The sequence below is a fragment of the Notamacropus eugenii genome, chromosome 4, assembly GCF_028372415.1.
Source record: "Notamacropus eugenii isolate mMacEug1 chromosome 4, mMacEug1.pri_v2, whole genome shotgun sequence".
Classification (NCBI taxonomy): domain Eukaryota; kingdom Metazoa; phylum Chordata; class Mammalia; order Diprotodontia; family Macropodidae; genus Notamacropus; species Notamacropus eugenii.
Genome location: NC_092875.1, coordinates 61,976,319 through 61,993,135, shown reverse-complemented (window position 1 = coordinate 61,993,135; position 16,817 = coordinate 61,976,319). Strand labels below are relative to the sequence as shown.

Below are 16,817 nucleotides of genomic sequence, written 5' to 3'. Positions count from 1 at the left end.
TTGAACAAATTCAGACTTCAGGTTAAGCTCTCTTTTCCCACTCACCTCTCTGGCACTTTGTCCAACCAAGCCTCTACCTCATTGCTTCCATATTGTTTACATGAGTGACTAGGTGGTACACTCAGGAAGATCTAAGTGCAAATCTAGCCTCAGATACTTACTAGCTGTGTGATCCTGGGCAAGTCAATCAATTTCCCTCAGTCTTAGTTTTCTAATCTGTAAAATGGGGCTAATCGCAACTACCTCCCAGTCACTATCTATGAGGATAAAATATTTATAGAGATAGAGTAAAGCACTGTACAAACCTAAAGTGCTCTGTTAATGTTTGCTGCTATTATTTTTGTCATCATCACCACCATGAGTCCCTGCTTTACTGTAATTCAGGCCCTCATTACTTCTACATATGATTCATGGCCCCATTTGTGTGGTTATTTCCCTCAATGCACTCAAACAAAACCCATTCTTGTTCCCTCCCATACTGTGCGGCTCTCGGCCACAGCCTCCTATGGTACATATACTCACCTATTTTATTACAATACCTCTTTAACTGTTCTCCTCCTTAGATCTTCTTCTCCCAAACCAATTCACCTTATGCTGCCCTGACTCATTAGTCCTGCTAATACAAACTTACATAGATCTAAGGGACTAATTCTACAGCACAGATCTTCAAAGACTCACCAATGCCTATCAAATAAAGCTGAGAGCACTTTAGCCCAGCATTCAAGGTTCTCAATAACTAACCATAAACCTACCTTTCCAGTCTTATCTCATATATTACTTCTCCCTTCATTATGTGAAAACTAAGCAGCTGCCATCAAACTAAATATGTCTCATATTTTCCCAACTCAAATTGTCTTTAACATATTCACATTCATCACCTTTTCTCCACTCACATGGTTACCACCTCAGTTCAAGCCCTTATTTCTGCTACATCTACATTATTACAATAGGCTGCTGGGAGTCTCTCCCCTCTTCAATTCATTCACCACAGAGCTTTCAAAATAGTCTTTATATTAAAAAGCACAGATGATGTCACTCATGCTCAAGAACCTTCAACAGTTCCCTATGATCTCTAAAATAAAAAACAAACTCCTTTGCTTGGCATTGAAAGCCCTTTACAACATGGGTGAAGCCTACCTTTCAAGATTTCATTTGAACTCTTCACTTTACACATTCTGTGTTTCAGTCAAATGGGCTCATTGGCCATCCAATGAAATCTGTAATCCATCTTCCTAGCACTGAGTCTTTGCATATGGGATCTAGGGAAACATTTCTATCTTACCTCCACCTTTAAATCCCCTACCTTCCTTCAAGGCTGAACTTATGTATCATCTCCTATGGGCAGCCTAATTATTAAGAGCCTCCCCTTAAGTGATGACATATCTCACTATATGTTTACATATTGGTCTTCCAAGTAGAATGTGAGCTCCAGGGTATTTGTGTTTTTGCATTCCAGGCATCTAGCACGTTTTGTACACTGTAGGTGCTAAATAAATGCTTGCTGGATTGCACATTTGTTTCTCATGTCTTGAATGCTACCCTCCAACCATTCATCAAAATTCTGTTAAAGTGCCAGCTCTTCTATGAAGCATTCCCTGATTTACCCGCGACAGAATTCAATTTCTCCCTAATCCAGTCTCACAGCACTTGTATGCCTCCTATGCACTTAAATAGAAATTATACAAACACAGAGATGTTATCTATATAATGTATATGTATAATGTGTGTGTGAGACTATAATATCTTATTCCTATACTGATTTTCCACCCTGCAAAAAGCACAGTGTTTTGAAAACAAGTAAATACTAATGACTGTTGAAGGAATAAATACCTTGATATCCTTTAAGCCCTAGGGAACATGCAGACAGTGCAAAGTGAGTCTCTGAATTTAATCTATGTTTGTCCATCATAACTTTGTTACTAGTACAGTACTCTCTTGGGAGCCAGTTATAAGTAGTTTCTAGAAAAGTCAGAGGCAGCTAGGTGGCTCAGTGAATAGAGCACTAGACCTGGAATCAGGAAGACCTGAGTTCAAATTTGACCTAAGACAACAGCTAGCTGTGTGACCCTGGGCAAGTCACTTAACCTTTGTTTGCCTTCATCCACTGGAGAAGGAAATAGCGCACAATTCCCATATTTCTGCCAAGAAAATTTCATGGCCAATGTTGGCACGCTATGGTTTCACGAGTTGCACATAACTCAACAAAATAACAACAAATATCACCAGGTTCTCTCATCATACACACAAATTCAAGCAGTCACAATGACTCGATATGGATGAATCACAGTTTGAGGACTTCAAAAGGACAATTCGGAAGGTAACACACTAGTGTGGTTAATTCCCTTGGGTACAGTGGAAAGAGAACAAGATTTAGAGGCAAAGGACATAGATATGACCTTAAGACCTTTTTCTTCTATGTAAAGTGAGGGATGATTTCTAAGGTTTCTTCTGGTTCCAAAGATCCCTCATTTCACACCTTACCACCTTATCTGATTTCTTCATCCAGCCCTTGTATGAATGAATCTAAAGTTCCCAGTGATTATAGTATAACAAGGTGCGTCTTGGTTATCCAACTGTCACCATCTGAGTTAGTGAAAAAAGCAGTCAGGGTTTTTGGGCTACAGACATTAAATAAAGAGATGTGTGGTGTGTGTTGTGTTGATAAGCCTAAGTAGGAGCTAGTTTATTTCTCAGCTGGGTGTGAAACATATTGATAAGGCTTCTTTAATCATTTTACTTGTACTGGCTGGGGATGAGAAAGGCAATAGCCTGTCTCAGGCTTCAAGGCCCAATTGCACAGCCAGCATTCTACAAACTGGACACCTTCAAATGAGACTAACTGGGCCTGAGGATCAAATGCTTGGGAAGGAGGTAGGGGCAACTGATATATATGCTTGATACAATGTAGCTGCTCTTTGAACAGAACACTTCACAAAGAGGACCCTGGCCCTTTATAGGTATCCCACCTTTTCCCACAAGTTTGCTGGGTTACCTTGGGCAAGTAAGTGCCTTCACCTCTTCTGGGCCTCAATCTGGCCTTCTGTTAAATAAGAGTGTTGAACTTGATTTCTAAGGTCCTTTTTCTCTATATCTGAAAGATACTTTTAACTTAACATTCCGAATCTCTAGCTCCTCACAGTCCACAAGATCTCCTAGGACGAACTCTGAAAGGTCCATCCAGCCCTACATCCTCTGAGGCCCAAACGTGAGAGCTCCTTGCTTGCCAATTGTCCTCCCAGCCTTTCTTTAATTCTCCCTCCTATTTTCCTATCAGAAACAGCACGTTGAGTTCATGGGCTCAATCTCTGAGCTGAAGGGAGTCTCCAAGGGCATGGGATCCACCCTCTCACTCAATGCAGGGAGCCCCTCCATGGCATTCCTGGCAGGCTATCATCCAATCTTGTTTGAACTCTTCTGCTATCTGGGTGATGGGAAGCTTAAGTCACTTACAGCGTGACCCCAGCTGACCAAATGTCCACTTTGAAGCCGGAAAAGGTGTCTAAACCATTGGCTATTTCTGGTGGCTGGAATGCTGGTGACCCTTGGCTCGTTCTGCACGTATCATCTTCTGCAAAAGGATGCAATGCCTATACCAGAAAACAGCAAAAAAAGAAGAAATCAGCTCCTCACAAAGTAACATGGTTCTGGCATACCACCTTTACAACTGTGATGGGAAAGGTACCACTTTCTATGGGGATAGGCCTGGAGGCACCAGATCAAAAAGAAACACACACACACACACACACACACACACACACACACACACACACACTTACCTCTGCTACTCCTAAGTCAGATATTTTTAGCGTCCCATTGGTTGTAAGTAGCAGGTTCCCTGGTTTTATATCTTTGTGGACAATTCCTTGGCTATGCAAGTATTCTAACCCATCTATAAGCTGGCAAAAGTACCTGCAAGAATGAAAAGCACAGAAAGAATACAAGGGCATCAGGGAAATGAAGTACATTCAGATCAAGGTTAAACAGACCCATCTGACCCCCAATTATATACACTTGTGTTATGGAATACTGAGGGTAGCTAGGTGGTGCAGTGGATAGAGCACCAGTGCAGAAGTGAGGAGGATGTGAGTTCAAATCTCACCTCAGACACTTGACACTCACTAGCTGTGTGACCTTGGGCAAGTCACTTAACCCCAACTGCCTCATCCTAGGTCATCTTCAGTCATCCTGATGAATATCTGGTCACTGGATTCAGATGGCTCTAGAGGAATAGTGAAGTTGGTGACCTGCACAGCCCTCCCTCACTCAAAACAAAGTCAAGTGTAAGTCATGTCATTATTTCTCTGATGGCATGGTCTTCTTTGGCAACGAAGGATGAACATATACATTCATGGAAAACTGAATAGAAATTAATGAAAACTGGGGCTCCAACCTTGGCTTTGATGCCAATCAGCTGCGCCACCTTCAGAGAGCAAATGCTCATATCTCAGATTTTAGACTGGGAGTTAAGAGACTTGGATTTTAGTCCTATTTCTGCAACTAACTCTCTGTGTGACCTTAGGTAAATTCCTCAGTTTCTTCACCTGCAAAATGATGGGCTTAGAGTGAAGGAACTTTAAGGTTTCTTCTAGTTCCAAATTCTACAAATCTATGAGCTCCTTCTGAACAAGGGAGTTGACCCTGATGATTTGGAAGAAACTTCCCAGCTCTGATGTTCTATGTCCTATAGTCCTTTCTAGTGCCCATGGTCTATACCTAATGACTATAAAATGAGTGGTAGTAGGGGGGGTAAGGAAACACCTCTTTGTTCACTAAAAAAAAAATTTTAATGGTACACACTCATTTAGCCACTTTCTACTTTGGCCTTGATAAGTACAAAGGAAAATAAAATCTTCTAAATATCTAAGCATCTCCATTCCTCCCTCTCCTATGCCAAATACGCTTAAGGGACTCTGTCTAACCGCAAGCCCCATGGCCCAAGCGTGTGCGTGTGTGTGTGTGCGCGCGCGCACGCATGCACACACAGGGTTTTAACAGCAAACAATAAATCAAGTAGGGTTATAGTAAACACAAAGAACAAAAAAGAATAAAACTGGCCTAGGTTCTATGGCTGAGAATTTTGGGGGAATACAAAGTCCATCATTGGTCATTTTCTCCTTGGGGGCTCTAACTTCCTAGGGGTCAGTTTTCAGAGAGTCCCTAAGCTCAAGGACTTCCCTGGCAAAGCCTAAGGTCACAATTCCCCTGCCAAGGGGCTTTGAAGAAGCTCAGGTGGCTCTAGTCCAGCTTCCCACAGTGAGTCACAGGAAGTTCCCTAGAAAGTTCACCAACTTCCTGTCAGAGGAAGAAGATGGGTATAAGGAAGAGGCCAGTCTTGGAGATGCTGCTGTAAACTGGACAGCAGGAGGCATTCTTGGAGAGAGGTTAGTGCTAATACTCTATCAACCATCAACTTCTTGAACAAAGACGAAAATGGGTAGGAATGGTTATGTTAAAGGCTGCATTTGCTTCAACTCTTTCAGGACTTCATGTACTAGAGTCAGAACACTGGAAGAAGGCTTTGTTGATAGCCCTAGGAAATACAGAAGTAGGACTAAAAGTCAACAGGTTTCTGTTTCCCAGGAGAAAAGGGAGTATCTCCTTGCTTTTAACATTTCCCCCACAATTGCCCTTTCTTTTCTCATAGGCATGTGCCTATGATGACTTTCCTTTGCTTTTACACAAAATTAAAGGAAACTGGTGTTTTTCCCCTAGAATTACTCTGCCAAAGGCTAAGGATACCAAGGATTACGGTTGCAGAAGCCAAAGGGCACACACATGGACAGTGCAATCCATCACGTTCTAGAGCAAAACTGGGGGGAGCAAGGGGACTGTCTGTGCTGTAATCTTTTGTTCAAGTTTAATTCTCCTGGTGCCACCCCTCCAGTCAAAAGGTCAGTATTGCATCAGTGAGACTCTTAAATTCCTAAGAGCTGCTGCCTGAACTGAAGGTCTTGATGGAAATAGTTTCCTCTTATTCTGGATTATTGTAGCTACATGAAGAAACACCAGGGAAGGAAAGTCCCATTGGTGTCAGGATGAAGTTTTTCTTTGCCCTCCCAGGAAAGGGTAGTATATGGGGTGAACTTGGCAGGGGATGGGGCTTCACAATAAGCCAAGAATTTCTATCCCTGCCTCCTGAGAGGGATAGAACACATATACAGGGAGGAGTAGAACAAGTGAAATCATGTGGTATAGCTACTTCATTTTACAGATGTGGAAACTGAGACTTAGTTGACTTGCCCAAGACATGGCTATCTGGTGGTAGAGCTAGGACTCAAATTTGGGTCCTCTTACTCTAAATAGTCCAGAATCCAGTGCTCTTCTCACTATATCACATAAAAATTAACATAGCCAGAATTCCAGGACAAATAGACACAAGTAGATGCTTTGAGAGAATCTACAGCCCTGGTCCAAGGACAGTAATGAAGAGATGGTCTTGCTTGAAGGGATTCCTCCCTACTAAGTATAGCCAGATCAGGATGTGCTTCTTGGAAATTTGGTCTTCAAGAAGCCTCACTGACATGCCAAAGTCAAGGTAATTCAGAAAAACAGTATCAACAAGGTATAGAGAGATTGAAATCAGACTTACCCGTGAGCCTGAAAGACTGGAAATCTTTTCTCTGGAACGCTGTCCAGCATCTCCTGCATCCCACACACACAGTACTCCATCACCATATACGTGGGGACATAGTTAAAGAAAACAAAGGGGAAAAGATCAAACCAACCCCAGGCTGTAAGCACCTGGAGGGGATGGTGGTATATTTTAGCTCCAAGGACTCCTAAGGAGAACTGAATTTTTGTTCTTTCACTAATCTCTTAGAAATTCTTATTCAAATTTCTTTAATACAACTAAAGAAAACATAAGTGTTTCCAATCCTCTACAGCTTCTTCCGAGGATCCTTCCCTCCCAAGTAATGCCTTCTCTCATGTATCTTCAACTGAATTGTCTTTCTGACACTGAAAAGCTTTCCCTTAACCTCTCTTGGTAATCCAGCTACTGTCCCAGTGGCTCCCCTTCACTGTTAAGCTTCAGAAAGCTGTTCAATATCCAATACCTTCATGTCCTCTCTACTGACTCTCTCAACCACATGCAGTTATATACACATGTACTCTAATGAGTCTGCTCCAAAGTCACAGTGGCCTCTTAAGTGCCAAATCCAATCAACCAGCCTTTACTAAGTGCTTACTATGTGAACTGTACTAAGGGCAGGGACATAAAAACTAAAACCTGCTATTTTTTTTTTTGGCCTTATTTCTGCAACTTTTGATTCCTCCCTCCTACTTCAGCTCTGTTCCTTTTCTTGACTGCTCCTCTTCTCTAAATAACCCACCCTTGGTGCCTTTGTGTCTATGCCTTGTCCCTCTCTACCACGTTACATGCCAAAGCCTCATTGTGGTGGAGTGGTAGCAGGATTTCTCTACCATGCTAGAAACTCTTCCATAGACTGCTTTGCAAAAAGAAGCCTAGCTCATCCCTGATAAGTTGGCCACTTGGGGATAAATTCTTTGGACACTGCAACCTATGGAAGAAAGACAAATACAAAGCTGTATGCAAGTCACTTCTGCAGTGTCAGGAATAGAAAGGAGAACCAGGACTGTTAGAGTTTTTTTCTAATACTTCTACAAAAAATACTACAGAAGGAACTGAATTATATCAGTCTTGATGTTCTCTCTATATTAGAAATAAGACAAAAGGAAGTTCATACAGCTAAATGGAAACATGGTTCCTGATACTCCTTGAAAAACAGCTGAAGTTTAATAGTACATACAAAGGCAACAGAAATGTCACTTTACCAAACATCTGGATATTTTGTCTTGCCATACTCAGAAACATTTGCAAAAAGTTCAACATCTACTGTAGAGAATGAAGAAATAAAGAAATTTTACAAAAAACTTGATAAGTTCCCCTAAGTTAAATTAACATATAATTTTACATGTAACTTCAATGTAAAGTTGGACAAAAAGGAGGAAAGCAAAATTAAGTCAGAAACTATGGATCAGGAATAACTGAATTTGAAAGCTTGATAATCATGCATAAGCCTGCTATCTATATGTTATAAATGCTCTCTTCAAGAAAAGTAGTTAGGGGCAATGCACATGATAAACAACAAACAACTTTTGGAATTAAACAGATTTAAATTTGCAGATAAAAAACAATTCCTTTACCCATATGGAAGTCATTCCCAAATCATCTATCTCTGTACAATCAGACCACTGACTAAACTTGTCAGAGAAAATGTGAAAATGAAAAAATAGAGCTAGAATTTTTTAAATGGGGAATGGGTTGGGGGAGAAGCAAGAGAAAGGTAGTTATTCTAATAGAGCTATGACTTCATCAATGTTTGCTACAATGATGCAGATGACAACACATCCAAATCTCCCCATCCTATGTGACCCTTCTCCTCGACCTCCTCCCAAAAGTTCAGCATAGCAGATCCATCTAACTTGCTGGGACATTCCTCATTTTCTATTAACACTGTAAAGACACACATCATCTTTAGTGATCACACAGCTTACTCACACCCACCTTACATGTCTTCATTTCTCTCCAAGTGAAAAAGAAAAATAGTATTATTCAAAGGAAAATGGAGAGATGCACAATGGATTTAAACAGGCTTAATGCATAACAAATAAGGAGCTATTAAAGAGAATTGATGGAAAGGGTGTCAGAGAAGAATATGATCAACAAGAATGATGGGCGGATCACTTGACAAAAGAGAGAGACAGTAGAAAGTTTGTGTGCTTTCTGTTATTAAAGAAGAACTGTGAATGCCAAAGGCAATCCAGCCCACTCTTCTCCTTCCACTTAATTGTAGGCCTGACTTATAGTCTATTTACACTCTCTCAGGTACATATACTGATGAATAAGTTTCATAGATTTTCCATCTATTTAGTTTTTCCTGTGTAGATGGTCAAACCAAACTCTCGAGTTATTATTAAGTCTCTTCAAGAGCTTAATTCAATCAACAAGATGTCACCTGCAAAAAGGAGTTCTGGAAGATCTCACTATCCATGAGAAAGCCGTTTTTTAACTTGGACTCCATGCTGGATCTCCTCTTTGATGGGGGCCAAAAACTTTAAAAAAATTTTTTTTTCATTTTCAACATCCACTTCCACAAAATTGTGAATTTCAAATTTGTCCCCATAACTCCGCTTCCCTCATCACAGGACAGCAGCATTTTGATTGCCCTTTCCTCCAATCTGTCCTCCCTTCTATCACAGACCCCTATTCCCATCTCCTTACCTTCTATTTCCCTGTAGGACAAGACAGATTTCTATACCCCACTGCCTATACAGCTTATTCTTGCATGTAAAAACAATTTTTAACATTCATATTTAAAGCTCTGAGTTCCACACTCATCCCTCCCCCCTCCCCATCCACTACCACTGAGGTGTAGTCATGCAAAACACTTCTATAACAAGTCATGTTGTGAAAGACTGTATTTCCCTTTATCCTGTCCCACCCCCCATTTATTCTATTCTCTCCTTTTACCCATCCCTCTACCAAAGTGTTTGCTTCCAATTACTTCTTCCCCCAATCTGCCATCCCTTCTATTATTCCCTGCACTCTTACCCCTTCCCCCTGCTTTCCTGTAGGGTAAGATAAACTTCCACACCCAATTGAGTGTGTATGTTATTCCCTCCTGAAGCCAAATCCACTGAAAGGAAGGTTCACTTATTCCCTCTCATCTTCCCCTCCAGTGTAAAAGCTCTTTCTTGCCTCTTTTACGTCAGATGATTTACTACATTCTACCTCCCCCTGTCTCTTTCTCCTAATACATTCCTCTCAACAATTAATTTTGCTTTTTTGATATAATCCCTTCTTATTCAGCTCACCCAGAGCCCCCCCCCATATATGTACACATATACATATTTATACATACACACACACATATATATATATATTTACACACACACATACATTTCCTCCAACTATCCTAATACTGAGAAAGATCTCATGAGTTACAAATATCATTTTTCCATGTAGGAATGTAAACAGTTCAATTTGTGGTTCCTCTTTCCTGTTTACCTTCTCATGCATCTATGGATTCTTGCATTTGAAAGTCAAATTTTCTATTCTGCTCTGGTCTTTTCACCAAGAATGCTTAGAAGTCCTCTATTTCACTGAAGTTTCATTTTTCCCCCTGAAGTATGATACTCAGTTTTGCTACGTAGGTAATCTTTGGTTTCAATCCTATTTCCTTTGACTTCTGGAATATCATATGCCACGCCCTTCAGTCACTTAATGTAGAAGCTGCTAGATCTTGTGTTATCCTGATTGTATTTCCACAATACTCAAATTGTTTCTTTCTAGCTGCTTGGAATATTTTCTCCTTGACCTGGGAATTCTGGAATTTGGCTACAATATTCTTAAGAGTTTATCTTTTCAGATCTTTTTCAGGAGATGATTGGTGGATTCTTTCAATATTTATTTTAGCCTCTGGTTCTAGAGTATCAGGGCAGTTTTTCTTGATAATTTCATGAAAGATAACATCTAGGCTCTTTTTTGATCATGGTTTTCAGGTAGTCCCATAATTTTCAAATTGTCTCTTCTGGATCTATTTTCCAGGTCACTTGTTTTTCCAATGAGATATTTCACACTGTCTTCTATTTTTTCATTCTTTTGGTTTTGTTGTGTAATTTCTTGGTTTCTCATAAAGCCATTAGCTTCCAAATGCTCCATTCTAATTTTTAAAGAACTATTTTCTTCAGTGAGCTTTTGAACCTCCTTTTCTATTTGGCCCGTTCTGCTTTTGAAAGTATTCTTCTCCTCATTGGCTTTTCGGACCTCTTTTGCCATTTGAATTAGTCTATTTTTAAAGGTGCTATTTTCTTCAGCATTTTTTTGGGGTCTCCTTTAGCTAGCTATTGACTCACTTTTCACAATTTTCTTGCATTGCTCTCATTTCTCTTCCCAATTTTTCCTCCACTTCACTTACTTGATTTTCAAAAGCCTTTTTGAGCTCTTCCATGGCCTGAGAGCATTTTTTTTTTTTTTGGAGGTTTTGGATGCAGAAGCCTTGACTTCTATGTCTTCCTCTAATGGTATGCTTTGTTCTTCCTCATTTGAAAGGATGGAAGAAAATAGCTGTTCACCAAGAAAGTAACCTTCTATAGTCTTCTTTTTTTTCCCCACTTGGGGCATTTCCCCTGCCAGTTACTTGACTTTTCAGTCCTTTGTCAAATGGAGGGTATACTTTAGGGACCTGTAAATTCTCAGTTCCTCCAAGGTGACACAATCAAGGGAGGGAAGTTTACTCCTCTCCTGGCCTGCGCTCCAGTCTGCCCAGGATCTGTGAGTAGCATTCCCTCTCCAGAGCCTCCACCAGCTCCATTACACCAGCACTCTTCGTCACCCCAGGACCACCACTCAGGCCTGAGATGCAGATCAGTGGCTTGATTCCCCTAGGGTCTTTAGGTCGAGGGCTCTATTCCCTGCTGCCATTGTGGGGGCAGGGCTAGGGTCAGATCCTGCTCCTTTCTCACCCAGGTGAAAAAGCTTTCTCACTGACTTTTGAAGCTGTCTTTGGAGTCTGGATTTAGAAATTTGGGAACTGCAGCTGCTGCCATGATTCCACACTCTGAAGACAGCTCCAGTCTGGTCCCTGCTATGCTGCAAGGCCAAGGCTGGGCTGCACTCCGCTCTGAGCCTGGTGTGATAGACCTTTCCTGTCAGCCTTTCAGGCTGCCTTGGGCTGGAATTCCCTTTCATTCTGTCATTTTGTGGCTTCTGCTGCTCTAGAATTTATTTAGAGTCATTTTTTACAGGTATTTTATGGGTTATGGGAGTAGAGCTAGAGCAGGTCCACCCTTCTACTCTGCCACCTTGGCTCTGCCCCCCGATAATTTCTTGAAAGATGATGTCTAGGTTCTTTTTTGGATCATGGCTTTCAGGTACATCAATAATTTTTAAATTATCTCTCCTGGATCCATTTTCCAAGTCAATTGTTTTTCCAATGAGATACTTCACATTGTCTTCTATTTTTTCATTCTTTTGGTTCTGTTTTATGATTTCTTGTAAAGTCATTCCATTTGCTCCATTCTAATTTTTAAGGAATTATTTTCTTCAGTGAGCTTTTTCTATTTGGCCTATTCTGCTTTTTAAGGCATTCTTCTCTTCATTGGCTTTTTGGACCTCTTTTGCCATTTGGGTTAGTCTAATTTTAAAGGTGTTATTTTACACAGACACTAGTTGCAAAAATTCTTTCCCACTTTTCTGCTTCCTTCCTAATATTGGTTGCACTGGGTTTGTTCGTGCAAAAACTTTTCAATTTAATATAATCAAAATTTTTCATTTTGCACTTTATAACGTTCTCTATCTCTTGTTTGGTCATAAATTTCTCCATAAATCTGATAAACAAACTACTCCTTGTTCTCCTAATTTGCTTATAGTATCAGCCTTTATACCTAGGTCACGTATCTATTTGGACTTTATTCTTGTGTACGATGTCAGGCATTGGCCTATGCCCAGTTTCCGTCACATTGTTATTCAGTTTTCCCAGCAGATTTTGTCAAACAGTGAGTTCTTATACCAGAAACTGGGGTCCTTGGGTTTATCAAACAGTAGACTACTATATTCATCGACTACTGTGTCTTGAGTACCTAACCTATTTCATTGGTCTACCCCTCTATTTCTTGCCCAGTACCAAGTGGTTTTGATGACTGCTGCTTTCTAATACAATTTACAATCTGGTAGGACCAGGCCACTTTGCCTAGCATTTCTTTTCATTAATTCCCTGGATATTCTGGGCCTTTTGTTCTCCCAGATGAATTTAGATATTTTTTCTAGCTCTAGAAAATAATTTTCTAGTAGTTTGATTGGTATGGCACTGAATAGGGGGTGGAGCCAAGATGGTGGAGTAGAAAGACAAAAAAATGCAGGCTTTCCCCACACAGCCCATAAAATACCTGTAGAGAGGGACTCTCAACAAATTATGAAGCAGCAGAAGTGGAGAACAACAGAGTACAGGAGATTTCCAGCCCAGGGTGACCTGAAAGGCCCACAGGAAAGGTCGGTTGCACTGGACGCGGAGCCAAGCACGGGGCACAGACCCCAGCCCAGCCTTGGCCACGCAGTTTGTGAACAGCCCTCGGGGCGGAATCTCCAGTCCCAGTAACAGTGGGTCCGCAGGTCCCTCAACCCACAGGTGCCAAAGGTCAGTGACAGGGTTTTTTTCAGCTGGCCAGGAAGGGAGAAGGGCCTTCTCATAGCTCTGGCCTCAGGCAGCAGCCCACAGAGGCCACATCGGGCAGGCAGCAGCAGATCTCAAGGCAGCCTGAGACCATTGCTGGATCATAAAAACCCCTGGGGGCACTGAGGGAGCTGGTCTTTGTCTCACACTGAATCGTGGCCCTGCCCCCATAGCTTGACTGAATCCCACCCCCCCACCCCACCCCCCCCAGTGCTAGCTTGGTGGAACTGGAGGTCAGGTGCCTGTGGAAAGGAAACTCTGCTAAGATTTTGGGCACAAAAATCCTTCCCTGCGCCCAGACCAGTACACGCTTGATTGTGCTACCTTGGAGAAACTGATATCTTACAGGTCCCCAGAGTATACCCTACTCTTGAGAAAGGACCCAAAAGCCAAGCAACTGGTTGGGAAAATGCCCAAAAAAGGGGAAAAAAATAAGACCATAGAAGGTTACTTTCTTGATGAACAGATATCTCCTCCCATCCTTTTGGATGAGGAAGAATAATGTTTACCATCAGGAAAAGACATAAAAGTCAAGGCTTCTGTATCCCAAACATCCAAAATAAATATTCAATGGTCTCAGACCATGGAAGAGCTCAAAAAGAATTTTGAAAATCAAGTAAGAGAGGTAGAGGAATAACTGGGAAGAGAAATGAGAGAGATGCAAAAAAAGCATGAAAAGCAGGTCAACACCTTGCTAAAGAAGACCCAAAAAATGCTGAAGAAAATGGCATGGCGCTGAAAAACTAAATTAATTTAGGTAAAATTGTCATTTTCATTATATTAGCTTGTCCTACCCACAAGTAACTGATGTTTTTCCCCTTACTTAGATCTGACTTTATTTGTGCAAAAAGTGTTTTGTAATTGTGTTCACATAGTCCCTGGTTTGTTTTGGCAGGTAGACTCCCAGATATTTTATAGTGTCTACTGTAGCTGTAAATGTGATTTCTCTTTCTATCTCTTGCTGCTGGGTTATGTTAGTAATATACAGAAATGCAGATGATTTATGTGGGTTTATTTTTTAACCTGCAACTCTGACAAAGTTGTTTATTATTTCAAGTAGCTGTTTGCTTGATTCTCTAGGAATCTCTAAGTATATCATCATATTATCTGCAAAGAGTGATAACTTAGTTTCTTCTTTCTAGTACCACATTGAATAGCAATGGGATAGTGAACATCCTTGTTTCACCCCTGATCTTACTGGAAATGCATCTAGTTTCTCCTCACTGCATCTAATGCTTGCTGATGGTTTTAGGTAGATGCTGCTTATTATTTTAAGGAAGGCTCCATTTATTCCTATGCATTCCAGTGTTTTCAATAGGAATGGGCACTGTATTTTGTCAAAAGTTTTTCTGCATCTCTAAAATATATAAATAACTGAGTCAAATTTACAAGAACATAAGTCATTCCACAATTGATAAATGATCAAAGAATATGAAAAGGCAGTTTTCAGAGGAAGAAATTAAAGGTATTGACAGTCATATAAAAAATGCTCTAAATCACTATTGATTAGAGATGCAAATCAAAACAACTGCGAGGTGCCACAACACAGCTATCAGACTGGCTAACATGACAAAACAGGAGATGATAAATGGTGGAGAAGATGTGGGAGAGTTGGGACACTAATTCATTGTTGGTGGAGCTATGAGCTGATCCAATCATTCTGGAGAGCAATTTGGAACTATGCCCAAAGTGCTAGAAAAAAATATATACCTTTTGATCCAAGAATATCACTTCTAGGACTGTATCCCAAAGAGATCATAAAAATGGGAAAGGGTCCCACATGTTCAAAAATATTTATAGCAGCTCTCTTTGTGGTGGCCAAGAACTGGAAACTGAGGGGATGTTCATCAATTGGGGAATGGCTGAGCAAGTTGTGGTATGAATGTAATGGAATACTATTGTGCTACAATAAATGATGAATAGGAGGACTTCAGAGAGGCCTGGAAGGACTTACGTAAACTGATGCGAGTGAAATGAGCAGAACCAGGAGAACATTTACATAGTAACAGCCATAGCATGCAAGGACTGTTTCTGATAGACTTAGGCCTTTACAGTAACGCAAGGATCTAAAACATTCTCAAAAGACCCCTGAGGCCAAATGCCATCCACATCCAGACAAAGAACTATGGAATTCAAATGCAGGCTGAAGCAGACTACTTTCTCCGGTATGATATTTTCTTTTGTTTTTTTCTCATGGTTTCTCCAATTCATTTTAATTCTTCTATGCTACATGACTAATATGAAAAGGTGTATAATAAGAATGTATGTGTAGAACCCATATAAGTTTGTATGCTATCTTGGGGAGAGAGGGGCGGGGAAGGGGAGAAAATTCAAGACTTATGGAAGTGATTGTTAAAAACTGAAAACTAATCAATTTCAAAAAAAAAATAAAAGTTATTTTCTTCAGCATTTTTTTGGGTTTCCTTTACCAAGTTGTTGACTTGTTTTTCATGATTTTCTTGCATCACTCTCATTTTTCTTTCCAATTTGTCTTCTACTTCTGTTACTTGATTTTCAAAATCTTCTTTGAGCTCTTTCATGACATGAGGGCAATTACTATTTTTCTTGGAGGCTTTGGATGCAGGAGCTTTGGCTTTGTTATCTTCTTCAGGTTGTATGTTTTGATTTCCTTATCACCAATGATGTAACAAGATATCTCTTCACCAAGAAAGTAAGAATCTATAATCTGTTTCTTTTCCCCATGTTGGCTCATTTTCCCAGTCAATTACTTGACTTTTGAGCTCTTTGTTAAGTGCAAGGCTCCAGAAAGAGCCTCTGCTTCAGCAGAGGCTGCCACCTCCCTGGGGCTAGGGCAAGACCACACTCCCTACTCAGCTAGGTGAAAGACCATTCCCACTGAACTTGGAAGCTGTCTTTGGCATCTGTGGGTTGAAAATTCTGGAAATCACAGCAGTCATCAGTGGTTCAGTCTCCTAAGGCCTGCTTCAGTTTTGTCCAAACTGGCATGGCCCATGCCAAATTGTGTTCTGCCCCCAGGCTGCTGCAACAGACCCTTCCTGTTGACCTTCCAGATTTTCTTGGGCTGGACATTTGGTTCAGTCTGTCATTTTGTGGTTTTTATTGCTCCAGAATTTGTTTAGTCATTTTTTACAGGTTTTTTGAGGAGTTTGGTGGGAGAGTTCAAGCAGGTCCCTGCTTCTATTCCCCCATCTTGCCTCCATCCCCCCGCCAAAAACCTTTTAATTGTTCACATACTGCCTCCCTATCTCAATCCTCCCTTGACATTAATGTTTAGAGAGTTGTCAAATAACATTATCTGTCATATACCCTGTTAGGGGGGAACCTTAAAATGTATTTTGTTCTACTCAATCAAATGCTTATTTACAATCAATACAAAAAAGATAGTGAAATCTTCTATTTCCTATATCTTTCAGTTAGCTGTTTAGTGATAAATATGTGGTCTACTGGGGAATATTGCTTCTGAAAGCCTGTTTCCTACTCATATCCCCTCTGGGAATGTCCTTGATACGTTTATAGACTGTCCTCACAGAAATGTTAAAGGCAGCCGTATAGATGAGTGGTAAGTGATGTTCTTTAGGTTGCCATTCTTTGGTATTAATAATGTGCCAGATTTTTTTCCATGCCTTTGTTATTTTCTCCTTC

The 16,817-nt window shown here is 40.7% G+C and overlaps 1 protein-coding gene across 3 annotated transcripts in view; it reads right to left on the bottom strand.

Annotated features, from left to right (window-relative positions):
- STK11 (serine/threonine kinase 11) overlaps positions 1-16,817 on the bottom strand; it is a 171,773-nt gene that overhangs the window by 73,129 nt on the left and 81,827 nt on the right. For all 3 annotated transcript variants that reach the window (XR_011965506.1, XM_072601371.1, XM_072601372.1), the window contains exons 3-5: positions 6,590-6,679; positions 3,777-3,909; positions 3,451-3,587 (exon numbers count right to left, since the gene is read on the bottom strand). Coding sequence is in view for 2 of the 3 variants with exons in the window: in XM_072601371.1 (XP_072457472.1) it covers positions 3,451-3,587; positions 3,777-3,909; positions 6,590-6,679 (360 nt within the window). In the remaining variant the exon portion in view is untranslated. The remainder of the gene's footprint in view (positions 1-3,450; positions 3,588-3,776; positions 3,910-6,589; positions 6,680-16,817) is intronic.